The sequence below is a fragment of the Myiozetetes cayanensis genome, unplaced genomic scaffold (assembly GCF_022539395.1).
Source record: "Myiozetetes cayanensis isolate MyiCay16 unplaced genomic scaffold, myiCay2020 scf19, whole genome shotgun sequence".
Lineage (NCBI taxonomy): Eukaryota > Metazoa > Chordata > Aves > Passeriformes > Tyrannidae > Myiozetetes > Myiozetetes cayanensis.
The window spans coordinates 13238777-13266005 of NW_026087400.1; the positions used below are offsets into that span (position 1 = coordinate 13238777).

A 27229-nucleotide genomic window follows, 5' to 3' on the forward strand; every position below is an offset into this window, starting at 1 on the left:
GGATGGGGACTCCACCACTGCCATGGGCAACCTGAGCCACTGCCTGACCACTTTGAATGAAAATATCCAACCTGAACCTCCCCCAGTGCAAATTGGACCCATTCCTTCTGGTTCTGTCCCTTGTTCCCTGGGAGCAGAGCCTGACAAGCCCCCCTGGCTTCCCTCTCCTGTCAGGGAGTTGTACAGGGCCAGAAGGTCCCCCCTGAGCCTCCTTTTCTCCAGGATGAGACCCTTCAGCTCCAGCCCCTTCCCCAGCTCTGTTCCCTTCCCTGGACATGCTCCAGCCCCTCAATGTCTTGTCATGAGGGACCCAGAACTGACCCCAAGATTTGAGTTGGGGTCTCACTGGTGCCCAGGACAGGGGGACAATCCCTGCCCTGGTCCTGCTGGACACTATTTTTGATACAATCCAGGTGCCTTTGGCCTTCTTGTCCAGCTGGGTACACTTTTCCTTTAATGTGGATTGGACACCTGTTAAGAAACAAGCAGGGAGACCCAACAGGAAAGAGCAATATGCATTTTTTTGTACAGGAAATCAGCTGCTCCACCATTTCAAAGTCTTGCACCTATTCTGGAACGCTTCTGAAACGGAAGAGAAATCTGCACATTTTACTGTAAAGGTTATTCAAAGTTTCCCTTGAGTTCAAACTGAAGCCACACACGAGTTTGGCCAAAGTCAGAACTAAGATGACCCAGTTCAGGCTGAAGGTTGGTAAGGCTGAAGGTTGGTAAGCTGGACCTAAAGAATGGGAAGTGCACAAAAAGGGCTGAACAAAAATATTCTGCATGGCCCTTCATCACCTGTGCCAACATCCAAGCCACGCTGCTGCAGCCAGCAGCAAACCACAACTGCCCCTCAGGGAGTGGGAGGAGGACAGGGATGAACCCCAGACCTCCAGGTGACCCTTCCTAGCTGAATTTTAGGAAGCCACGATCCAACAGTAGAATGACAAGCAGGTACTACAGCACAGATGGGCAGCTGAGAAAGGGCTTGAGAAAGCCCAGAATAAGGACAACACCAAGTCTTTATTTTTCTATTGCATTTGTTCCTCTACAGTGACACTTTCCAACATCATGTCACATGCACAAGGGGCCCATCAACTGCATTTAGATTGTACTGCAACTGTGTGTCTGCGTGGAACTCACTGTTTAGGTGCAGCTTAAAAGGATAATCCCCACTTCTGATTATGGAATCATTTCTGGTGGCTTATGGTGAGACCCAAACTCAGTTGAAAATGGGGCTTTTTAGAGGTCAGTGCAAAACAAAGCAATGAAAAAAGCTGCATACTGAGCAACACCTTGTTTGCTCATCCCCTTTTTTCCTCCTCCCAACAGTTCACACTCTACACCACGTTTTAATTGCTCACTGACATCACACCCAGGGCTTGGGCACCAGTCTGAGAACTTCAAACATTTTCTGACATCATTCCAAACCTTTCATCTTCCTACATCCAGAAACAGGTGTCCTACAGGGCAGTGTTGACTGAAGGAGGACAGTGACAAGAAAGGACTTCCACGACATATATGGAGATAAATCTGTTTGGGCAGAGGGGAAGAGCAACTTTCCTGCAAGACTGAGCCCTGCAAATATTTCAATAACCTGAGGAGCAGCTTTTCCCAGCTCCAGGACAAGATGCACAGCACTGGTTTTTGTCTTGAGGACACCCCAGGTGGAGACAATAAACATTTTCAGTAGCTTAAGGATCCCACAAAGGCGAACAAACCCATGGCACACCCCAAAGCATCTCACTGTACAAAACGAGTCAGGCCACAGTCAGATCTTTAATAAAAGCACTTTGAGTCAGTGACAAACATGATTCAGCAGACATGACAACTCAGAAAAATCACGCTGGGGGGAGCAGTGTGCTGCTGGTATTTGCAGAGGATCCAGCAAGGTCCTTAAACCCAACCATCCCCTCAGTGGCTTCTCAGCCCTTCACAACACACCAGAAGGCTGCTAAAAAAAGTCTCTCTTGCCTCACCCTCCTCGAGTTAGTATGGAAGAAGCACAGAAAAGGGTCTTTGTTCTGACCAAAACCGACAGAGTAAAATTAACCCAGAAAAAAAAAAACTCCAGCTCTAATCTCTGAGTAGGAGGTTAAGTTGATTTTAGAGGAGGGAGACCAAACAACCAGTTGCACAACAAGCACTTCAGCTAGGGCAGTTGTGGAGAGGGGTCTGACACTGCCAGTGCCCCAACAGGACCCATCTGACTGGAGCAGGGCATGGCAGAAAGCATCAGAACCGTTCCCCACCGCAGTGTGAGTCTGTTCAGAGCTGTCAGACCTGCGTGACCAGACAACACATTTCCATGTAACCATCTTCTGTCCTGCTCCCCTTACTGGGACATCAGAAGCCAATAAAAGGTGCATAGGACCCTAAGTAACCCAATTCTAATTCCAGCAGGCAGTGATCCTCTTCCACTGCCAAGGCCCTGCAGCTCCCTTGGCAGGGGAGGGGTTGTGCAGCACTGAGAGGAGCATGGCCAAGGGTTTGCCCTCAGAAGCTCAGCACACACAAGAGCTTTGGAAGGTCGTATCCCTGCACTTTGGTCTTTGGGCAGTGCCACCTGCTCAGTATCTGTAGTGGTCTGGCTTGAAGGGCCCATCCCTTGACAAGCCCAGGTATTTGGCCTGTTTGTCACTCAGCTTCGTCAGCTTCACGCTCAGCTTGTCCAGGTGAGCAGCAGCCACAGCTTCATCCAGCTGCAAAACAACACACAGGGACAAGGATATTAGTGGAACACGGTCCTGTTAGCCCAGGGACCCATGGTCAGCAGTGAGAAATGAGTATGTGGAAACCAAACCCAGCTCTTTTCCTGCCAACAGACCCGCTCCGAGCACAGAACTGCGTTCAGATGCAAGAGCCTTGTGCTTTTGAGGGGAATCAAATTAAGCTTAAGTGAGACACAAAACTTCAAATATAACCATGCCCTTTTCAATCTCACACATTCACATCCATTCAACAAGTAAAGAACAGAGAGCCAACTATCTGGAGATGAGAGTATCCAGTTTGGTAGAATAATAAAGGCCCACTCGTGTTTCCTCTACAAAGACACATGGACATACCATTATAGACTCTCCTCTTAGAGAAGTATTAATAATACTGGAAAAAAATGCATTTCCTTTCCAAATATACCATCTTAGGGGCAAATGTGTTAGAAATCCATTCCAGAATCACTAAGTCACTAACTCAGCAATGCTTGTATCTGTTGGCATTGTCCTCATGAAGAATAGAGCCAAGGTGACCTGAAGGACACAGGTTAGAAAAGTTGATGGAATTTCTTTATCCCGGAGGTGTCTGGCAGGTGTGCCAACTCAAGAGATTGAAAAATGGGCACAGTTAGAAGACAGGTGAATGCTCCAGGAGCACAAGAGTCAGAAAACAAACAGTAGGATGGCAAAGGAGCTGCTGAGTCAGAGGGGGATGTGCAGCCACAGAGGATCTTCAAAGGCACAAAGGACAGCATAAGGAGGGAGCAAGTGCTGCTGAGCTACAACAGGACAAGCTGGACCATCTGTAATTCCTGCAAAACACAATCAGTGCTAAGGAAACAGACACAGGTTTAAATCCCAGCAGCACAGAAGAGATTGGTGGTATTTCCCCCATGCCAGTTCAACACACGTGGCAGATTGTAATGTATCTGAGGGGCAGTAAATCAACAAAGCAATCCAGGGCCAAACCTTCAGCCTGTGCAAACCAGCATGGCCTGAATGATTCAATAACTAGTCCTAGGGACTGTGGTAACAAGCCACTACTCTGAAGTAATCCCACTGCAGTGAACCAGGCAAAAAACTGCATCTGCTCAGAGCACAAATCACTGCAGCTCAACCTGCTCAGAACGGGTGATGTGGAACTGCCAACATCTGTTGAGAACCAGCAGAGCCAAAGGGGTGCAGGACAAAACCAGAAATGTAAGATGCAGCAGTTGAAGAATGTGAAAGGGAACCATGAAATCCACCAAACACCACTTAAGAATCAGGAAAACCATGAAAGAAAGAAAAGCTAACTGGAAGGACTGTGTTTAGAAGGGAAACAACTGTTTAAGCTTAGTAGATCCTGCCAGAATGTCATGAAGAAAAAAAAAACCCCGAGAGTTAAAAATTGGGTCTGGTTGAGTACACTGACATATGAAGCTCTCACAGGTGTATTTCCAGCAAGTTTAAGATAGATTACACCCACTTGAAAAGGAACTGAGACCCTGACAGTTCCCAGATAGGGTTTTCAAGCTGCACCACAGACCAGTTGTTTCACAGCTGCTTCAGCATGGGGACTCTGAGACTTAGATGAAGATATACGCAAATTCAGATGAAGGTAAGCTGACATTCTCACCTTAAAAATCAAAGCTGAGCAGGACAGATTTGGTGCCAAGAACATGGAAACAACCATTTGCCTTGATTTCCAGGAACACACATCGCAGAAACGTGTGCACATCTGTAGGGGCTGATCAAAGCAATGCTCTTGCAGTCAAAGTGCAATGTAAGGCACTTGGTAATTCTTAGGTTTTACATTGGGACCTCAAAGAAACTACACAAAAAAGGAAAGGCACTAGCCCAGAAAATTATCAGAGAAAGCTCTTTTGCTGGTTCTGATGAGGGAACTGCTTATTCTTTGAGCAAAGCCCTCTGTGAGGCACAGAGAGTCAAAGAGTGTTGTGTCAGTGTATGACCCTGAGGAGATCACTGCCATATGATCCATTAACATGCACCTCTGTGTTTAACTGCTCTGGACATCACTTCTCCCTTCCAACTCAAATATGCTTACTAAAACCTGTTATTCAGGAAGAAAATGAAGCCACATTTTATTATCAGCACTGGGCTGTCATTTTCAAGAGAACTGTCAACAAAACTGTTCCTTTGAAGAGAATCATGTGCCGGGTTGCTGATCCACTCCTACACTGCATTTCTGGTACGCTTTGCTTGATCCTTAATGGACAGCTTTGGAAGCTTAAGTCCTTCAGCAAACACCTCATCAGTGAGCCCAAACACACAAATTCTACTTCCCAAATGGAAAGCATTTTCACATTTGCTCTCACACCTGGTGGCACTCCAAAGGCAGCGGGATTTAACTCCAGCACCTTTTTCCATGACCATCTCAAATTCTCGGGCTTGTTTTGGAAAATTAAAAGCAGGTTAGTTTTCTAAAAAGAATTTGTGAGTTGTGATATGATCCAGATTTTTCCAAGAACAAAGAATACAGAGATAAGTTTAAAGGGAAGCACAAGGGAATCTGTCATTAATATTTTGTGAAGCTTTTAGGACCAGACTGTGATAAGCTCTCTCAGGTGCAAATGGAACCCAGACTATCAACCAAGCAAAAGCAATTTAGTGTCACTCCAGCTTCGGCTCTGCCCCACCAGACTTTGCAGCTGGACAGGCACGTGAAGGCTCGCTGTGAATGCTGACAGTCAGCAGAAGGAACAAGTTGGAACAATCAGAAGGAACAAGCTGGTTGGGAGAAGCTCCTTGAGTCCCCTGAGACACAACTTCCCAGCACCTCAGGGAAGAGTCCCACGTCAAGTCAAAAAGTGACCGGGTGCTCTCATCACAGGTCAGGCAAGTCCCAGTTCTGCACACCAGGTCAGCCCCAAAACACAGCCCACTGCAGAGTCAGCATGCCCAAAGCACCCTCTGAGCAACAGGAGCTCCTTGCAACAACAACATTCAGCAGAAAAACAAACTCAAGCACAAACAAGACACGTCCGAGCAACCACGTCTGAATTTGGCTTCCTCGCAAGCACCTTCTGCTGTTCTAACTCACCTTCTTTGGCAGGAAGTGGACCCCAACAGCATATTTGTCACTGTGTGTCCAGAGCTCGATCTGTGCCAGCACCTGGTTGGTGAAGGAGTTGCTCATGACAAAGCTGGGGTGGCCCATGGCACAGCCCAGGTTGACCAGGCGGCCCTCGGCCAGCAGGATGATGTGCCGGCCGTTCCTCAGGGTGTATCGATCCACCTGGCAGAGGGGACAGCACAGCCCTGTCAGGACACACAGCACGGACACCTGCACAGCCTGGGGGCCACCCTCCCACACCACAGCCCACCACTGGGCTTGCAAGACACTTTAATCACAACTGGGACACCCCCAGCCAGTGCTGCCAAAGCCTCCCGGACTTCCCAGCACATCAGTTTTGGCACCTGCTCCGTATTTAACCAGCCATCCAAGTCTTCTGGCTTGGTCACCTCCTGTTGTCCCAGCCAGCTGTGAAACCCAGTTCAGATGTGCCCAGTGGTGCCAGCTGGTGTGGAGGCACAGGGAAGCAGGAAGACCTGCATGCAGCAGTCCAGAGCCTCCGAACCTCACCCAGGGGAAGAGGCAGAGTCCTCACCCTGCTGGAGGTCCCCTGGAAGCTCCTCCACCTCCATAAGGCCCATCCATACAATAAACTGCCATGCTGGCTCCCGGTACCTTCCTCTGCTCTTGGGGGACCAGAGGCACGGTCCTCTGCAGGCTGCCCTGGGGACAACAGGGCTCTGCACACACAGTCAGGTCTCAGGGGGGCTAAGGAGGCACATCTGTGTGACAATCCCTCACAGATACGTCACTTCATGTGTGCCTCCACTGTCTGGGCCAGATGGGGCCCCTGCAGTGGTAAAGTTAACTCTGCTCCTCCTTCATTCCCCTCATAGCTCTTCTCCCCCCTGCCTTCGCCCTGCAGGAGGTTGCAATATTAAAGTAATTACTGAAACAACAATATGGCCTGTAAGTCACAAGAACATTCAGTATTAACTGGTATTTATCGCTCCTGTCACGTCAAGCACTTGGAAATAGAGCACTCTGAAAATACTTGAAAGATAATCAAAGACCAACTTTTGACAAAACCTAATGCTTCAGGCCATTTATCTTCTGCTGGCACAGCACAGCAGCTGCAAAAGGCCTAACAGGGTCTCTCCCCACAGCTGTATTCATACTTCAGAGATTAAAAGTTACTTAATGTTAAGCTAAACACAGCATTTTCAATTTTATCATTAAAGCTCTGACCTGTAAATCAGAAGCCATGGGGGATGAAGCTTTAATTGTAACAACACCAGCTTCTGAAAAACCATCTTTGTGGAGGATTTTAGCAGAGATGTCAAGAACAAACCAAGAACAGGTATTTTGCCTTCAGAGCAGGTCTGTGCCCCTGCTATGCCTCGATCCCAGCGTTATTTTCTATTTCTTGGGTTCACAGAACAGATTATTGTGATTTCAGCACAACACAGGCAGGCAGTAACCACTCCAAACAGTAGCCTAAAAAGTCTTAATTACTCCTGCCTAAAGCACACAGCAAGGCAGGGTAAGAATGATCCCCACTGGGCACTTATAGTTACTATGGATGATCGCTCTCCAGCGGGGACCACCAGTGACAGTGCTCAGCCCACCCAAAAAAAACAACAAAAGGGCCATCAGGAGACTCTGGGAGGAATCAACAAATCCCAGCTGCAGTGGGAAGCAGCAGGTGAGTAAGGAGAAGTACAACAAGGGTGCAGTGCTATTTTCCTCTCAGCTCCAGCTCCCTGTGCATCAAGCAGAGACAGAGATGGGTCCACCCAGGGCTGTCAGAGGCACCTTTCTCAAACTTCAGCTGATGAATTTCAGGCAAGCACACCTGTGGCAGCCCCAGCATGCTGGGAGCTGTGTTCTGTGAGCAGGGATCTCCTCTGCATCACTGAGCACCTGCTTGTGACAGCAGCAGTCTAGAACAGAGGGTCAGGGTAGGATTTCTTCAGCACTAATCCTCATGGACAACCTTGAGCCCAATTCTATCCTTTTTGAAAGTTTGTTTTTTTTTTTAAGCAGAAATTTGTTCCAGTTTTCACACCTGGGACTCCCCTGCACCCAGTACATGGGTGACAGGCTGGCTCCTCAGTGCAGGGCAGATAAAGCAAAAGGGTTCACTGCCTCTGTGCATCTAATGTTACCATGCTGACACCTAATTAAACACTCAACCATGTTTGCTTCTTTAAGAAGTCCCAGTTTTAGTTTTAAAACAACTTGAGCTACCAGAAAGCCCCCGTGGGTTCCTCCAGGGCAAGAGCTGCTGAGCACAGTCAGCTCCACACTAAGGGCATGAGCAAGAACAAACCTCAACAGAGAGAACCTGAGGGTGTAACTTCAGACCTGGTTGAGGCCATGTGGAGTGGCCCAGGATACTGAAAAGCCTCTCAGAACTGCTTAGTTAGAGTTTGATGTGGGTGGCTAAAAAGCCACAGGGGAGTTAAGAAAACTGGAAGGGCAGATTGAGATCCAAGAGGTAAGTTTGGGTGTGGGGTTTGAAAAAAGTAGAAAACCTGTCCCCCACTCCTGCTATCAGCAAGCACACTCCCTCTTCAAAAGGTGACTACAAGTGCCATGCCAAGTCAGACAAAGCCTGGTTTGCTTTATGTGATGTTCTCCCCTCAGTGCTGGTGCTACAAAACAGTTTTGATCTGGTTTAGTTTTGTTTCTCTGCTTTAGGGGACACAGTTGGAAAGATGAAATGTTTATCTCCCTGTTTTCCTTGTGTAGCTACAGCCATAGCTTAAAGTAAACACATGGTGGGAATGCCAGCTGAGCAAGGGTAAAACATCTCCCCTGCTCTGCCCACACATTCTGGGCTACACCGGTTTCCAAAATGAAGCCACCAAGTCTGGAACAGAAGTCTGAGTTTGGCAGAGCTCCAGAAAAGCTTTCCTGAGGCTTAAATGCCAAAGGAAAAAAAACAACAAAGCTTTGAAAACAAAGAGGTGTGAATATTTTCAAACCTTGACCCAATCCCAAATGACATTCCCTTAGGACCAAGATTGTTCTGCGCAGAGCAGTACTCGAGCAAGCAGCTTCCCAAGAGGAAAGTCAGATGAGCCACAGGGCAATCAGTGGGCTCTGTTCTAAACTTCTACAGGGTCTCTGATGGTCTGCCCTGCATTCACCACCTAACTGGCTTCCTGAAGCTGAACTCTGGCACTGTTTTCAGCTCAGGGCTATCAAAGCAAGCACATGTACATACCTCCTCACCACTCCCCAAACATCAAAGCTCACTCCCCTTGATGCAATGAATTGTCTGCACAATCACCACTCAGGGGCTGGCTCCTGTCTGCCAAGGAAGCAGGAACACGTGGAGGAAGATGCATCCACAGGAGGCACAGAGCCCACACTGAACCCTTGGGCGCTGGATGGAACCAGACACTGAGCAGCTACTGCTCCTGTCTAGGAGGAGAGGCTGGCAAGGGCTGTCTCACCTGAGGTTTAACATTCACTGCCTCCACTGCATTGTCATTCAGCCACTTTGCATCAACCTCCACATCAAAATGGCCAATATTACACACGATGGCATCATCCTTCATCTGCTCAAAGTGCCTGCAAAAGAAAAACAGTTGTGTCAGAACTTAACACACAAAAAAGGTGTCCTCCTCCTCCAGCAGCAGCAGATGCTGTGGCCCACAGTTCTGCTCAGGGACCAGGACAGGTGCCTGGATCACTGACTGCATCTGACTCTCACAATTTGTGGGTCTGGCAAGTCTAATGGGAAAAACTCTCAAGCTTCTAGGTAAGGACACTTCCCAAGGATATAAGAGCTTATATTTTCCCCAGTAGGGAGTGTAATACTGTTTTGTTTAATTGGTCAAAACAAATGCCTGCAGTTATTCTCCTTCCCACACAGAACTCTCATTTTCTCCATGACTCTGAAGTCTCCAGCAGTTTTACATCTCTAGGGACTAATGGCCTTATCTCCTCCCACCTAATCTGATCTTCCATTACATACACAATCCCAATGGCAAGGAAGGGAAGGAGTTTGTGTGGAGTTGGGGCTGTAAATTGAGATGTAAGAAGTAGTTCATTGAGAACAGGCTGTTTTCAAGGTTATGTGTACTCACAGATGGAACCACTTTCAACCTTTATCTGCCTCCTCTTCTGCTCCCATTTATGTGACCTAACATGGAATTTAGCCCTGAGGTTCTCATTCTCCAGAAGTCTCTATCTATCCCTCTTGTTTCTCCCACCATGAGACAGAAACAATTGCAATGGGGCAACATCCAACAGAACTCAAAGACCAAAGGCCCAATTTCTCACTAAATTCATGCTAAATTCTGATGTCCAGAAGTGAGACTGTGTGCTCACCCTCACCATACTGCTGACATGTTATGATTACATTAAAAAAAACTCAAATCTAACTGTGCAGGTGTGCTCTCACCAAAGCAAGTGGCTCGACCATACCTGCCCTGCACAATGTCTGTGCAGCCTGTGGTGGTGACGAAGATGTTGCCCTCTTTGCAGGCCTCCTCCATGGTTGTAACTTCATAACCTGAGAGCAGAAAAAGTGATTTCTTTACCCAACAACCAGCATTTATTAACAAGTGGGATACAATCCTGGAAGGAGAAGAGTACAGAGAAAGAACAATTATGAAGTCTTACCTATGAGTAAAAACACCTGATCTATGGATGATGCAAAGTAGTGGCATATTTGTCTTACTGAATACCAAAGTATCATGAAAATATCCATCCCTCACCTTTTCTAACCTGCAGAACTATACATTCAGAGTCTTATGCCCCCAGGGCTAATATCTGGCACAGAACAGAGACTGGATTCAGGGGTGCAGATTGCAAAGGAAAGTGCACCCACAGCACCTGCAGGTCCTACTCAGGTATGAGCAGAAATGGGATGGCCTGTACCAAGAAGCCCAGTTACGTGAGGTCATCCACAGGAGTGGAGGAGCACAGCTTCCAGAGCATGCCATGAGCACAGCTGGAAAGGCAGAGAGCAGGGCACTGCCCTCCACAAACATCTGCTGAGGGGAAAGCCTGGTGCTTTCATGTGGAGCTATTCCAGTCAAGTCTAATCTCACACCGCACACTGGAGGTGCCCTAACTGAGGATAATAAACCCCCTCAAAAGCAGGCTTAGAGCATTATGAAATGAGGCCTTACCCCAGTATGGTCTGAACCCTTAACTCCAAACACATCTCCAAGGCCTCTAGTAATGAACTCCTTCCTTAACTGCAAGGAAAGAATTCCCACCCTTCAAACGGATTCAGCTCTACCCCAACAGAGGCGGGGCTGAAACCTTCTTGGCCAACTCATTTCTTGCTCTACATGCAGAGATGCCCCTCCTGCAGCCCTCACCTTCCATGGCTGCCTGGAGGGCGTTGATGGGGTCGATCTCGGTGATGATGACCCTGGCCCCGAAGCTCCGCAGGGCCTGGGCACAGCCCTTGCCCACGTCCCCGTAACCTGCCACCACTGCCACCTTGCCAGCAATCATCACGTCCGTGGCACGCTTGATGCCGTCGATGAGGGACTCTCTGCAGCCATAGAGGTTGTCAAACTTGCTCTGAGGGAGAGGAAGGAGCAGTTTCAGAACAGGTCAAAGGCACTCGAGTGAGATTTCCTCGCAGAAGGAAAATGGACTTATGTGCAAGGAGAGTCAGCTAAATAATTTAACCACCAGGAGGGATGGGAAGAAGGCAACCTGGTGTGATGGTTTCAATCTATGCAGTTACATCAGACACAGGTTTTGACACGTCCCTGGTAAAAAAAGCATTTCACAAATACATCCTGTCTACTGAGTAGGGCTTGGACACGTTAGCAACTTGTCACTGGTAACCTGAATTTATCAAGTGAAAGCACAAGCAATTCTTGTACACAGAGGTAGGTCTGAGTGCCCTAACCACATGTTCACCAGTTCTCTGCTGCTGTTTATCAGACAGTGAACTGAACCAAGTGCCAGAAGCACTTGGCAAAACACACCAGCAGAACCTTATCTTTGCAGACATGCACCCTGCAGAGCAGCAAGCTGCCCACATAAATCACGAGAAACTGGTTCCTGCAGCCCAAGAAGATCAAAATTACATCTTGCCCCGTGAAGAGCTGACAGAGAACACTGTCAAGGACTCACTATTGCCCAGATTTAGGAAAATCCAGCAAGTATCCATTCACAATATTGGTCTCTGCAATCAGGAACCCTTGGATTGCATCTCCTAATGCCCCATCACCCAGCATCTTCCTTCTGTAACATTATCACACGAGATTAACAACCAGACCCTCAAACCAAAATTGCCCTGCTAAGTCAGATGCCAAATACTACTGCACCACTTGAACACCTTCCTAAACCCAGAAACACACACTGCTGTACTATTTTTGTGATGCTCCTTCTCCTTGGGCCTTTTGTTTTGACCAGGAGGAGGGGCTGTACAAACAGATTTCAATATCTGGAGAGTTACAGAAGCCAAGAATTTTTTAAATTCTGGCTACTAATGTTGTGCTGTGCTTCCCAGGGAAGCAATACTAAGAATTCACCATTCCCAGGAAAACCTCAACCATTCTGAGGTTCTCTGTGAGCAGTGACCCCCCCGCCTTGCAGCTGTGACTGGTGCCACATCAGGTGATGATGTTACCGCTTGGCTTTCTATCTACAGCTTACAACTGTAAAGTCTTTATAATAAATAAAAAATAAATGCAAACTCCACATTTAAAACTGTTGCTGCTCCTACTCCAATGCATTATCTGAGCAAGGAATAGCAGCAGATCACTGCCAGCCTCAGAAGCTGGCCAAGGACCAGGGAGTAACAACTTAGACCCAGAAGTTCCCGACTCAGTGTCTCTAAGTCTTATCACAGGCACATCTGCAATTAATATTTCAGAAAATTTGTGTTACTGATCCTTCAAACTCCAAAGCTAGTGGAGTTTTCTTTCCTACTCCCCTATCAGATTTTCCTTGCAGTATAAACCTTCTTCTGGAGGAAAACAGCATGGTCAGATTTGACTCCTCACCACTGACTGCAATCAAAGCTTTCCAGGTGTCCTTGTATTCCCATGCTGGATGCAGACATCTGTCCCCCCCTAAAAAAAAATCACATTTGAGTGGCAGAAGGGAGGAACAGAACTGGCTGCTGCCTGCCTTCTCCCTCCAAACACCAGTACAGGAACCTGGCACCAACTGCCAAAAACTGGGAGAGCAGAATGTCAGCTCAGCTGCACATCCAGAGATCTGTAACTGTGGTTAGCACAAATCTTGTACTACATAAACACCAAACAGTACTTGAAAATAAGCACTTCTTTGGCACTGGAATAAAAGTGAGCTCAACCCAAATCCACTCAAGAGGCTTTTATAGGAACATCTGAATTTCCGAATCTACTAAACAGCATTAATAGTTATTATGCAAGAGGCACAAATCTAGGTGAAAAGGATGTCAAGAAACAAGCATCTTCCAAGATCAACTGGATTCCAGCCCACTAGCTAGGAAATAAAAGTGTTGGGTGCATCTTAGTGAGCAGAAAGGAGATGCTCTCCAGACAGCACTGCAGAGAAGGCAGGTCAAGCAGTCCATGAGAACTGCCAGGAAAATGCTCACATGGGAACTCAAAATAGATTCAGCAGCTGGATTTAAAACCATCGAGATGCATAAACCTTAAATACACCCGAAATTCCCACTGTAATTCACCTGTAGCCAAAAAGCACCAGCAACCTTTAAACACCACTCCACCTCATCCTCAGTTCACCAGGATTTATCCTGGGGAAAAACAATAAGGCTAAGCCAGGGATAAACATCTCCTGCCCTGTCCTTTGAACTGCTGCTCCCAGAGATCAGCCAGAGGCTGAGCAACCAACCTTTACCAGCCACAAGCTCATGCAGGTCACACTCTTTTCCAGCTGGTGCCTGACACTGGAATGGGCTGCCCAGGGAGGTGTCCCTGGAGGTGTTTAAGGGAAGATTGGACATGCCACAGTCTAGTGGACAAGGTGATGTTGGGTCATAGGTTGGACTTGATGATCTCAGAGGTCTTTTTCAACCTCATTCATTCTGTAATTCTGTGTTCAAGAGTGTTGCAAGCTCCTTGCCTCAGGAGCCATGATTCCCAAAGGGGTTTTCACATGATTAAAAAGCAGAAGAAATGCATGTCCTTATGTGCAAAAGATGTCCTGAGAATGGGGCATTTACAATGGCATGTCCCATTAGAGACATCACAGGCTCACTGCAAGGACATGGTGGGAATTTGCTCAGCACCAGGTCAGGAATAACCCAGCACGAGAAGGAAGACTTGCAGGGAATGACAACATCCCAACCCCCAGCTGGTCAGAGGGCAGGGCAAAAGGCTCCACGTGCATCACCTTGGTGACAGAGTCGTTAACGTTGATGGCTGGCACCTTCAGGGTCCCATTGGCCTTCATCTTGTACAGGTTGTGAACTCCAGTGGTTGTCTCTTCGGAAATACCTCTGATTCCTGTGGGGAGAGCAAAAGGATTCACCTTAGCTGGAGTTAATGCTGCTGAAACCAGCACACACAGGTGATGGGAGCATCCTCCAGAGGTCTGAAGTTAAACAAACCCTTGGCAGGGAGCAGGGAAGAGATGAAAACCCTCATTTGGACCCTCAAACAGTAGTTTGAAACTTCAAGTTTCTTCCCTCACAAGGCAATTTAAAAACAGTAGGACAAAATAATCTTAAAAAAAAAAAAAAAAAAAGGACCAGCTCTTGATCAGGGAACCAAAAAGATTCCCCACTCTAATCTATTTTCTCAGAAAATGATCCTCTGCAAAAACGACAAGATGTTCACTTCAGTGATGCTTCTCCAGCACAGTCCATTCTAGAAGGTGGCTTGAAAGGACGTGATACCCAGACAGCCACACTTAAAACTAAAGCACTTGGATCAATTGGGGAAAAAAAAATATAAAAAATCAAATAGACAGCTCACCATTCCCAATCCTCCTGTTGTAATCTCCTTCAGCTCTACTTAAACAGCCAACAGCCCCCAAATCTGGATACTCACTAATCTGGAGCTGACTGAGATTCACAAGCAGAGGAACTATGAAGACTATGAATAAGAAGTTCTACACATAGCAGGAACCTCTGCAGAGGAGATACTGCCCCCTCCAGGCAAGCAATGTCTCCCACTGACCTCGCAGAATAAGATTGGCAGGATGCTCATCAGGAAAACAATTTTAGAGCCACTTTGATAGAAAAACCTCTAAGAAATAAACAACATTTGTGAATTGTTCTGTTCATGCCCTTTTACTGGTGAAGCAGGTGACAGCCCAGGCTATCTCATGTGAGTGCACATGGATACACACAAATATTTCACCTTTTCATGTCATTTTCCTTAATTCCTCTCCCTCACTATATCTTCTCATACATATTCTTTTCATCCACTCCCTATCCACAGCCCTCCTAGTACTGCAAAAAGGTGATTACTACCCTTTACACTTCCCAAATAACAGCAGGGAAGCCAAAGGACTTGCCTGAGATCACCAGGCAGCAGCACTGGCAGAGCTCCCTGCCCACAGCCCAGCCCACACACCTCAACAGCCAACAGAACTTGAGGGATGAGTAAGAGGGAACCAACAACAACAAGACCCAGGAGAAATTTATAGGACAGGGTGATTGGACAATCCCCTCTCTGAAGAGCACAAGAACAACCATCACTTTTGGGAGCACCAGCACAGCCCCAAGGCAGGGACAAAGGCAGCAGGATCACATATGGATGTGGCACTTGGGGACATGGGTCAGCACTGGGCTTGGCAGTGCTGGGGGAACAGTTGGACTCGGTGACCTTAAAGGTCTTTTCCAACCTAAAGGATTTTGTGACTGGCCCCTTGTCGTGGTTTTGCCCTGGCTCAATTTACTTTTATATCCCCACATACAATTACTATTAGCTGAGAGAAGGTTTATGCAGACAAAAAGAGACTGAATTAAAAAAAGTATGAGTATTTATTATTAACAAACTAAAACTAAAGAATTATATCTACAACAATTCTACTTGAGTAAAAGGTACTATGTATTTACAAAAGATACTTCTCCCCCCACTTCCCTTTATATCAGTCCAAGGAGGAGAAGCAGTCCTTTTCTGTTCTCAGAATTCCAGCTCTCTCTCTCTCTCTCTAGTAACTCTGCAGCACTTCTGTCGCAGTTGGAACTTCTTTATCTCTCTTTCATTCTGTGTTGGCCTCCAGGGCTGGGCCTACCCCCCTCCTGGGTTAAAACCGAAGGCTGAGGGTTACCCAGGTCCTGAAGGGTCTCCTTCCATAGACTTGCAAGGGGACACTTGCTTACTATGGATCTTCTTCCACAGGGTTATAGGGGATAATGGTTTAAGAGTTCACCCCTGTTTCCCTATGGAGGTCCCTCCCCATGGGAGAACAGTCCTTGATTGACTTCTCGGCATGGGTCTAGTCTGGATCTCTTACTTGGATCCCAATATCCCACTTGAGCCATTTTCTGCTCCAGCGTAGGTTCTCTCTAGCACTAGCAGCACGGATCCCACACATGGATCCCAACATCCCTACCTGAACCGTTTTGTGTTCCAGCGTAGGTTCTAATACCCGTCAGGGTCATAAATTTTCAACAGCAGCAGCATGGATCTTTCACTGAGATCCCAAGCTTATCTGAGCCGTCTCGCTCCAGCATAAGCATCGATCCCTTCGAGGGTCACAAAGTCTTTAACAGGACTCTGCCTCATCTGAGCCGCTTTTACTCCAGCATAAGGCTTTCTCTGTTAAAGTCACAAATCTCTGGTGCATCCACAAGCTCCTCTGTGAGCCGCATGGGGGTCTCTTCACCCCAACAAACTTCTACAGGTGGTAGGGTTTTATTTTTCAGTCTTTACCCTGCTGAAGGGAGGGAGAGCGAAAGGGAGAAAAACAGCAGCTCTCCCCCCTTCGAACTTTTCTTCTCTCTCCTGCGACTGCAGCTTTGACCTTGAAAGTCTTGTTATCTCATGGCTGGAATTCTTCTGCAGCGGTTTCTCGTCTCAGCAGTTCGTCTTTTAAACTTTTTTTTTCTTCACTCTCTCACAAGAAAGAAGGGAGGCTTCAGTGCTGCACCTGCCCCCCCCGGCCCAAGCCGGGGAGGAGGGGGCCTTGGCCCTCCTCGGGCCCGCTACTCTTCTACATGGCTGCTGCTCCTAATTTCAACTGCACAACCAACCTTCTCTTCCGTTTTCTTAAAGATGTAATTAGCAAAGGCGTCACTGAACTTTTTGATTGGTTTTTTGTCCGGAAATCACCTGGACAAAACCATCCTCAGCCCCAGAGATGGGCTGGTGGGCAAAACCACGACACCCCTCCAGCTGGACAAAGGGGTCAGCCAGCCCAGGGGCCTGCAGGCTCCAGGGAGGCTCCTTGAGGACCCTACAGGAACACCACAAGCTTGCAAGGAAGCCAGAGGATGTGTTTCTGAGCCACAAACCTCTGCATCCTCCAGCACCCAGGGGTGCTGTGCCTCCCAGCCAGCAGAAGGCAGGAGGAAGGGGAAGGCAGGAAGGCTGCTTTGCCACAACCCTTTGGGATTCATCTGCTAGGCTGGAACAGCCATGGATGGCAACAGCAGCCAAGAGCCCAGGGCACCCAGGCAAAAGGGAGGGAAGGGGAATCCCATGTTTATCCCAGAGTCCCTGATCCACAGCACAGCAGTGCCCTCCACACCCCCCCACCCAGGGCAGTCACACACAGGTGCTGAGTCTGGCCCGACCCCACCTCCCCACTGCCTAAAAACAATCCAGCTGTGAGCTGCTCCAAGCCCAGGGGAGCACCACAAACCAAGAACACCTTCTGTCCCAGCCTCTGAGTGCCATTCAACGTGGTTTTCACACCAGATTTTGGACAGATGCCTCAGTGGAGCCTGAGACTGAGCCACGAGACCTCCTCAGCACTCCCCAGCCCGGCAGGCAGAGAAAGCAGCACTCTGTGGCACATAAAGGAAATTAAATCAATGCCACTGGAGGGGAAGAGCTTGGTTTGGTGGACCTTTTTTTTTAATTTACAGTGAGGGTGATGAGACACTGGCACAGGTTGCCCAGAGAGGTGGTGGATGCCCCATCCCTGGGAACATTCAAGGGGATCTGAGCAACACGAGTTGAGGTGTCCCTGTGCATTGCAGGGGGGTTGGACCAGATGGCCTTTTAAAGGTCCCTCCCAACCCACACCATTCTGTGATTCTGTGATCAGGCCCACTGATCCTCAACCTGCATCCCACCACAGAGCCCCAGACAACCCCACTCCCCTGATGGTCACCTGCACAGGGAATGCATCCAGGCTTTGGCACATTCAGGGCTTCCTTGGAGGGGCCAGGACAGTTTAAAGAGCATTGCCTCATGCACAGTGAAATGGAGCATCTGTAGTAAGTCTCCCAAAAGAATCAATGTTCTGGTGCAGATGCCTGGATCAAGTACATCCCTTCCCTCAAGAAGGAAACCTGTGGGAGGTCAGGGCAGGAACCTCCAGTTCAGACCTGCCTTCTCCCTCCTAGTCTGGCAGCTGGAGGACACACACTCTTGATCCTTCCAGAGCTCTCCAGATGACATTCCTGAGCTTAGCACACTACCTGTAAATGGCACTAAGCAAACCTCCCATCTTGTATGCCAGCAGCTTCCCCTCTCTGAGGCCCAGGTGACATTTACAGCTGGTCTAAACCACTCTGCAGCTGCTCCAAGTGCTGCCTACACCTCTCATGTTCAAAGGCTGAGGGATTCCAGTGACTGGAGTACAGAGAAGGGCAAGGAAAAGGTTGAATTAAATTGGAAAAGCCTTGCTGAGCTGCTTTGCTGCCCTGTATTTCTTACCTGAGAAAGGAGCAAACATGAACCAGTGGATCACAAGTGATCCAATCTTCTCCATCCTTTCTTAAAAGTGGACTTGTGCACAGATGCCAGAGGCCTCCCTCACAAAAGCTCACATGACTTTCTCCTTTTTTCAGTGTTAGTTTTCTCCCTTCCCACCTTTATTTATCTTGGTATTAAGGGAATTTAGTTGAATGGAATAAGCCAGTGGTACAAAGGCCATTCTGCCCTCCAACAGCAGGCACCAAGGACAGGGGAAGCTTGCTGAGCAGCCCCACAGGTATTTAACACATCTCCTTGTTGAAGGAGGCCTACTTGCAACTGTTATTTGCACACTACCACTCAACTATTTAAATTAGAAGCAGCTGAAGCACAGAGAACAATTCCCTCTGAAATTAGCCCAGAAAATTTTTCCAGCCTTTAAATGGCACTTTGAGCTGCCTTGTTCCCAAATGTCTCCTGTGCTCACAACCAACACACTTCACACACACTCTACATACTCTGATAATGTTACTCTCGTTCTGCCTCTCACCAAAGAGGTCAAATATCCCCACAAGCCCTCAGGATGTATTAGCCTCTATTATCTTCAAGATGCATAAAAATGGATGCTACACAGCTCCATTTAAGCAGACTTTGCAGCACAGGGCTCAGGACAGTGCTCAGAGAAATGAGATCAAGGCTCTACTCAGTGGGTCCCATTCTGGAAGTTTTGCTGTTTCCAAGGAGCAGTGGACTGGTAGGTAAAATAGATCAAGTCTGTCACCCTCTACAGAGATCAGTTTTAACTTACTGAACTGCTGCAAGGAGGCTTTTCAACTACAGCCAGTGCAGGGGGGCACACATTTTGGCAAGGGAAATGTTGACTGCTATGACATCCTGCCCACACTCTTTGAAAACCCAGAGGAAGAGCCAGTCCTATGAATTTAGGAAGCAAACCCAAGCCCTAGGGATGTTTTTATCAGAGGCAGGAAGAGATGAATGCCAAGACATGAGACAGTTCAAAAGCCATTGCCCTACTGCACCACATTATGCTGGTCCCTTCCACGCCAGGAGCTCTAGACAAGCAAGGAGGAGCAAAGGGTTGGAGGGGAGAAAGGAGCAGAAGGCAAGAGGGCTGGAAGTGTGAAAGCAGCTCAGCTCCCTGGGAACAGGCACTACACATGGGCATGGCAGGGAAACAACCCTGCAAAACAGAGTGGGAACATGGAAAATGTCTTTTTTGGCCTCTTACAACGCCAGGAACACAGAGTAGCATGATCAGTTGTGGTATTCTTTGGCATCAAAAACATCAGAAAAGCAAGAGGTCATGGGCCTCAGACATGGGTAACGCAGGAAGCACGAGAGCTTTGATGGAAGAGAGAGGAATCCAGCACAGGTGAGCAAAAACCAATGAAAACCTCTTATTACAGTTTAAATAACACAGAGATGTCGACTGTTGGATTACTAGTGACATAAGGCTGAGGATGAAGGAGAAAGTGAGGCCTGCCACAGAGAAAGTTTCCCTCTTCCTGGTGCTCCTACCCCCACGAGCACATGGTGTGGAGCAGAGCCCCAGACTCCTCTCACACAGCCCTACCCACAGATCTGCCACCTTCAGACTTTTTCCACACATCTTCCTCCTAAAGCAGAGCAAGAGTCAGAGGAGAGCTGACCCAGGGGGCTTCTACAGCAACTTCAACTCTACAGATGAGAACATGAGCACACTCTCTGTATCACCACCTGAATTTCTTCACATGCCAGATGCCTTCAGCAACACTGGGCACCCATGGCTTGCTGCAGCACAGCTGATGGACACTGCCAGGCACAGATCAGCCTGGTCATGCCAAATTCCCCTCACATAAATCTTTATTACATAAACATGTGCTAGCAACACCACCCTGTTCTCAGTTTTACTAACCTGCACTGAAGGAAAGTCAAAGCAAGAGCCCCAACCCTGGCTCCACCAGCACCTTCACTGCCAGACTGGGGGAATTAAAGCCTTGCAGTATTTAAGGTTGAAAACTGTTCCCTTTCTGAGAAAGGCTACAGGTTGTCATGACCTCACCCAGAGCTGCACTAAGAGGAAGGGGAAGAAATGCATTAATGTTAAAGATATTAACTGCAAGCAGACATTGAGCAATTGTGGAATGCAGCCCTTTTCCAGGTAGCTTTTGGCAAGACAGCAGAACCACACTGGTGATTCTCAGGCAACGGGCACTGTGAAGGATGGCCAGAAGGACAGGTCACTGGACCTTATGTGCTCCAGAGCAGAGGTGGAAACAGCTCCTGCAGGTAAAAGATTCTGGTCTTGGGCTGTCAGCAATTTTCCCAGCCTGTTTGCACATGCGCTGTCCCTCTTCCCCCACCCCTTTTCCACCAGCAGGGAATTCCTACAGAAACAGCCTCCCAGGCAGAGCTGTGCCTGACAAAACAAAACACAATCACCTTTCAGGAGCTGTGGGTACTTGGTATGAACGAGGTTGGTGAGATCTCCACCATCATCCAGGATCATGTTGAGGGGCTGCCCATCCTTGAAGTACAGGGTCTGCTCGATGCACCACAAATACTCCTCGTCGGTCTCCCCTTTCCAGGCAAACACTGCATGGGAACAAACACAGCATGTAGTGAAGCAGCCAAAGAAATATTTCATCAGCAGCTCTCAATAGCAGCCAACATAGATGATTATCTGTGCCTGCAGGCCAGAAAAGACATTTGTACTGGAAAAAAGATCTCAGAAAGAGCAAAGATTAAATCACTTTGCCTCCTGTTCCAGGACACAAACATGGTCAAAATTATGAGACTTCATTGCTCTCATTCTTCTTCCAGGTTAAGAGAGAGAAGGCAAAGTACACTAAAGCAGACTCACATCCACACCACCTCACTGGCTCCTCTCATACATCCTACATTACCAGGAATTAGAAATATCCACTGGACATATTGGTACAGACAAATGAAAACACAACTACAGCAGTTTCTAACACAGCAGAAAAAAAGGGACCAGACTACAGCATGAGGTGAGCAGCAGAACATAAACTCATCAGCAACTCTGAGTTTAAATTTTAGTCTCTAGCACAGCACTGAAACCCAAGCTGAGGTGCCTCACCTGCTCTGCACATCCAGCCCCACCCAGCAAGTTGCTGCAACCACGGGCATGTTGTGTCTAGCAGGATTTGTCTTTCCAGGCATTTGGACTGGCTTCCTGCTATGCTTGACCCTCAGAGGCACTCAGCCACTCAAACATACATTAGGCACGTTATTCACACACCCCAAATTTGGCCAAATCGTCGTGTTTTCACTGTTTACACAGAAAACTAACCTTGAGCCATGAAGAGCCAATCATGCAACTGCCCCTTCTGAAGAAATGTGCATCATTATCTCACACTGTATCCAAAGGACCAGCGTTCCTCCAAGGCCTCAAATTCAGCATGTGAAGTGCAATATTAACAGAAAGAACAAGTTCCACAAAATGAGGACACCAAGGCAGAGGTCAAACACTCAAACACTCCACCTGTAAAGGGCTCTTTCATAACTAAAGGAGTTTTGGGTGTTGAGAGCAGTGAGGAAGACAACACCCAACACCTAAAGAGTCCCCCCTGGCCCTCTAACATCCCACGCCAGAGGCAATGCCTGAAGCTGGCAATGCCAGTTAAAGAAGGGAGCACTTCGTTGCCTTAGAATGCACCACAGATTGGGAAAGACTTGTGGCAATAGTTAATGATAAGACACCTCCCAAAGCAGAGAACCAGGCTGCCAGAAATCAGATTCAGCCTCTGCCACCAGCTGGGCTCAGGAAATGCAGTTGCCAGCACACAGCCATGAGGGTTTCTTGTCCTTAAGCTGAGCAACACAGCAGACAGCTTAATGTATTTATACTGATCCCTGAGGAACTGCTCTTCATTGGAAGGTGACAGTAACAAGACAGCAGCATCCTGATACACCACTTCAGGGGTACCAGGCAGGAGCACAGCTGGGCCAGCTCCAGCCTGAAAATACCTTGGGTCTTGACCCTGCCACTGTAAAGGGCACATGGCAGTTCCCTTCCCTTCCCCAGCCCGTTTAGCACAGAACTTGCTGGAAAGCACAGAACACCTCCAATTACACACACCTACACACCAATCCATTTATTTAATCACCAGCCCATTCAGTCATCTTAATGAGCAGGCTTAGAGATGTAAGATACAGGCAGGCACTGCCACAGCCTTTGGTAGGAGTGCTGTGGCCAGGTTGATGCAACACAGCCTGAATCAAATGTCCTGGATGCTTCCAATGGGTTGTATCTGTCCTGAAGCTTGTTTGGAAAAGCTTGATGTGTACACAGTTGGATTTAGCAGGAACAGGCAGTACAAGTCCAACTCAGAGCCAAGCTGGAACATGGATAACTTACCAGGGATACCAGCCTTTGCAATAGCAGCAGCAGCGTGGTCCTGCGTGGAGAAAATGTTGCAGCTTGACCATTGTACCTGGAAAACAAGCCAAGTTTTGTTTGCTGAACAAAGTTCTGAGATATCAGGCACTCTCTACCACGCCCAGGAGTTAAGAAAGGGAGCAAGAGCGGAAAGAAATTAGTGCAGATTCCTGCCTTTCTCAGGAGCTCTGTGAAATGAAGGTGAAAACTAAGTGTGTGACTAAGCCAAGGAAAATAATATGAGACTTTGGGAGAGAATGTAAGGGAGCTTTAGCTGTGCCACATAGTCAGCCATCTCCTAGCTCATGAGTGCTTTTCCCAGACAGCCAGAGCACACTTCAACTATAGACCTCCAGGAGTGCACAGCAGGGTGGGTTTGGAAAGTTTTGGTCACTTAAGGTCAGATTTTCAGCACAGCCCCATAGCAAGTGTCCACTGAGGAATATGGACATGCAGCAACACACCTGCTGCCACTGACAACAGTCAGAAATGCAGCTAAACACTACACTCCATCAACAGGCATTCTGCAAGGTTATGCTCACCCACCTCCCACTCTGTGCTCCAGTCATGGAAGCTTTTCCAGCTGAGCTAAGTGTATTCCACAGATTTCATAACTAGGTTCAGGCACCTGGAAAAGCAACAGCATGCTGCTGAATTGCGCTGAAAAGGATCTGCACACCTACTGCAGCTCCAACCACCACATCCCAGAGCCACACACGCTTCCCACTCCGCTCCCCACAGGGCTGACTGGCCTGGCTCACCTGAGCCTACACAACCAACACTTGGGAGTGAAAACACTCCAGGAAAGAACACAGTAAAACTGCGACCATGACCTGAAGCACTGCACCTCCTCACCTGGGTTCTTGTAAGCTCCCCCCAGATCAATACAGATGACATCAGGAGGTGTCAGGACATTCAAAGTATACAGAATACCTACATATTGTTACATTTCAAGCTTGATACAGACACAGGCCACACTAACTCTGCACCCCTAGATCTGTAACACCAGTTTGCGACACAGATCCTTGAATAACTGGCACACTTGATGGGCTCGGAGCCAGTGGTTAAGAAAAGGATGCATTTTTATTACAAATTCAGAATTTACACTCTTGAGGCACAGATTATTTATTCTGTCTTTGTTAACCCAGCCAAAAAAGGGACACCAAGGTTACTGTGCTGCAGTGAGCTACATCCCCATGACGTAGGGTATGATTTCATCAGCTTTGTCCCTCCCTCCCTGGCACCAAAGTTCTGGTAGGATACATGAACCAGGGCTGAATCCTAACTCAAGTCAAAGCCTAAAATAACACGGAGCATCACAACAAGGAGCTCACACAGCACCACACACCTTAAAGGTGAACTAAGCACACAGCTGCCTGGGCCAGCCATACTGGGATAGAGCTTCCCAAATTTCAGTGGCTTCTGCTCTTTCAAATCCTGCGGAAGGACAAGAGTTTCATACACAGAGTGGCTGGAACAAGGGCAAGATTGCACCTCCACAAAGCTCCCCTTCAGCACTGCACCACTTGCAACCACGGAACAGCTCTGACCAGGGTGAGGAACACCTGCACAGTAGATTTTACCTTGCCCAGGCTGACCTGGCACAGTGTCCACATCTACTGCTTCCTCCTCTTTTTGAGGCAATGCCACAAGTGCTACAGAGCAAACTTCTTCTTCTCCCAGTGCCTTTTATTTACCATTGACACTGCTCAGTTGCGGACCGTTCCCAGGGAGGGATCCCATATAGGGCACCTCTGGGCAGCCTGAGTTCAGGCAGCTAAGCTTCAGGAAGAAGGAATTTCAGATCACACACAAACTTAACAATCCATCAGAGTTCCAGCCAGCTCCCTGCTCAGCACACAAGCAGTGCTCAGATGCCTGGCTCTCTTCATCCCTGTGCAATGAACACTCAGTCATGATGTCTGGACTTCATTCAGCAAGTCAGGCATGGGACACATGTCTGTAAATGGCTTTTAAGTATCTCAGTCTTTAATATGTACCACAGTAACTGGTGCATAGTCACACATGCACCAAGTTCGAAGTCAGTGAGTCCTCAGCCCTCAGTCCCCGAGCCACATTGCACCCCTGTTGTTTTCCTGCACAGCTCAAGGGCAGCATGAGCTCTCAGAGAGCTTCATTAGATTTTGCTGACTTCACCAGGGCACAGTGTGGTTTTTAATACAGGCTAATCCGTGGTGGGGGCAGTGGCTCGAGCCAGCAGCAGCACTGCATGCCCCAGCACAGCAGGACAGCCTGGGGCACTGCACACACAGCTGATGGAGCTGCTGCCACCACCCATCCACCTACCCAGCCCAAAACAGACACTCAGAGGTGTAGCTTGTCCAAGGGGCCACCACACTCCAGAGGTGCCCAGAGCACACAGAGCAGGCTTTGTGCTTAAGGAGAGAAGACATAATCCATCCACACTGCAGCCTCTTCTGAAAAGTACAGCCAGGATTCCCGCAGGTGTTACACAAGCAGGAGCGGTGACCCAGCGGCTGAAGGGGAAGCTCAGCTCGTTACCTCAGCCCCCAGGGCGATGAGGGTCTCGATGAGCACTGCTGTCTGCACCGTCATGTGCAGGCAGCCGGCGATGCGGGCGCCCTTCAGGGGCCGGGAGCCAGAGTACATCTCCCTCATCTTCATCAGCCCCGGCATCTCATTCTCCGCGATCTCGATGGCCTTGCGACCCCAGTCTGCCAGGCTGATGTCGGCTGCAAGAGGAGCAGGACAGCTGTCAGAGTTTAAACAGCTGAGACCTTGGGATCCGTTCACACACTTGTGGGGAGGCAATGGCTGCAACAGCTGAGCACCCAGCAACAGCTGGGGGAAAACTAGACCCTATTGCAGCTACTCCCTCCTTTTCTACTACTGCAAAAGGCTTTCAAATGAGTTTAGACCAGAGCTAAGAGCCCCTCTGGCAAAAAGCATGCTGCATGAGCATATTAATCAGCTGTGATCTAGTGCACAGACATCCTGAGGACCACTAATTCAGTGGGCCACAGCCTTAAGCACTTCTTACAGACACTGCCTGAGTGTCCAACACTTCCTATAGAGACTGACTTCCACAGTATGTATTGACCTGCATGTGGAGAGGGGCTGCCTGTATGGCAGAATGCTCCCTGAGAATGCACCAAGAGCTGTAATTCCCCGGGGGAACCTTCCCCCTCCTCAAAGCAAAGCTGCAGGTCCTACCCCCTTGGATGCACTGAAGTTATTTTAAGGCACAGTAACCACCCTAGTTACCAGTCTTCTACCATAGATCCTTTTTACAAAGGTAGAAGTTCAGCAAAAAAATGAAGAGAGGCTTCTAACAGGCTACTGCACTCATCATGTCTGAGCCTAGCTTTAAAAACACAAGGGGCAATCAGGTAATGCCCAGGTGCATCAACCCAGTGTCCCTCTTACTCAGTTTGCTCTTTCAGAGACTTCAGAAGATTCCGCTCAGATCACGGTCATATGCTTCTCTTTCACCCACCTCGTGAACAGGGGCCATTTAAAGCACTGGGGAACACCAGGACTCGCAGTCAGGCTGGCGGGTTTAACACAGACACGCTAATTGCATTTTGCTGCAGAATGAAGCCTGGGGCCGCTGAAGCTATTGCACGTGTTAGAGCTGACTGTACAACAACCAGGCTCTGAAAACTGCCCGAAAACAGGCAATGGAAGGACCGCGGAAACAAACACATCAAGAGGAGGTTGACTCTTATTCCACCAGGGGCTCGGCAGCTTTACCGGGGCTGCTTAAAAAATATCCCGCAGTATTTTGGGTTCAGAGCCTCCAGTATAAATTATTTATGAACCTGAGCCTTAGAGACGAACGTTCTTCTCTCTGAATTCGGCCTCCGAGGAACACCCAACTCGTTATAAAAACCGGGGTTGAGAGTCTCAGCTCCACAAAAAACGCCCGCCAAAAACCCCTCCAGGGCACGTGAATCACAGCTCCCGGCCCGGGGAACGCTTCCACATCCGCACACAAGCCCGTTCCCGCCAGGGGCTCCGAGCGGCGCCGGGGGAGGGCCGGGGCTGCGGGGCAGGAGAGCGGCTCCACCGCGGGGGAAAGAAACCCTCCAGGGCCGCTCCCCCGAGCCCCCCGTTCCCCGCGGCCGCCGCCCCAGCGCGGGGGGGAATCAGGCCCGGCTCCCCCGCGGGCAGGACCCGCCGAGGCCGCGCTCCCCGCCCCGGACCGAGGCAGCCCCGCGGGGCCGGCCCGGGGCTCGCACTCACCCACTTTGTAGGGCAGCCGGTCCGACATGGTGGAGCTGCGGGGCCAGCGGCGGCAGCTGCGGGAAAAGGAGAAGGGGGAGGCGGCCCGGGGCCCGGTTTAAGTAGAGGCGGC

General features: G+C 48.7%; 1 protein-coding gene across 1 annotated transcript; it reads right to left on the minus strand.

The window, feature by feature from the left end:
- Positions 1-1763: 1763 nt before the first annotated feature.
- On the minus strand, positions 1764-27229 carry AHCY (adenosylhomocysteinase). The gene is made up of 10 exons (XM_050314148.1): positions 27118-27229; positions 25414-25604; positions 22870-22945; positions 20931-21083; positions 14065-14177; positions 11079-11286; positions 10174-10261; positions 9198-9315; positions 5761-5955; positions 1764-2705 (listed from the first exon to the last, which is right to left on the minus strand). The coding sequence occupies exons 1-10, from the start codon at positions 27143-27145 to the stop codon at positions 2574-2576; spliced, it is 1302 nt and encodes a 433-aa protein (XP_050170105.1). The 5' UTR covers positions 27146-27229; the 3' UTR covers positions 1764-2573.

Excerpts from the sequence above, each read along its gene's own strand:
- AHCY (XM_050314148.1), bottom strand. The coding sequence starts at position 27,145 with ATGTCGGACCGGCTGCCCTACAAAGTGG. Across the intron at positions 21,084-22,869 it reads TGCAAAGGCTGGTATCCCTG|TGTTTGCCTGGAAAGGGGAG; the intron begins GTAAGTTATCCA and ends GTTCCCATGCAG. Across the intron at positions 9,316-10,173 it reads ACAGACATTGTGCAGGGCAG|GCACTTTGAGCAGATGAAGG; the intron begins GTATGGTCGAGC and ends TTTCTTTTGCAG.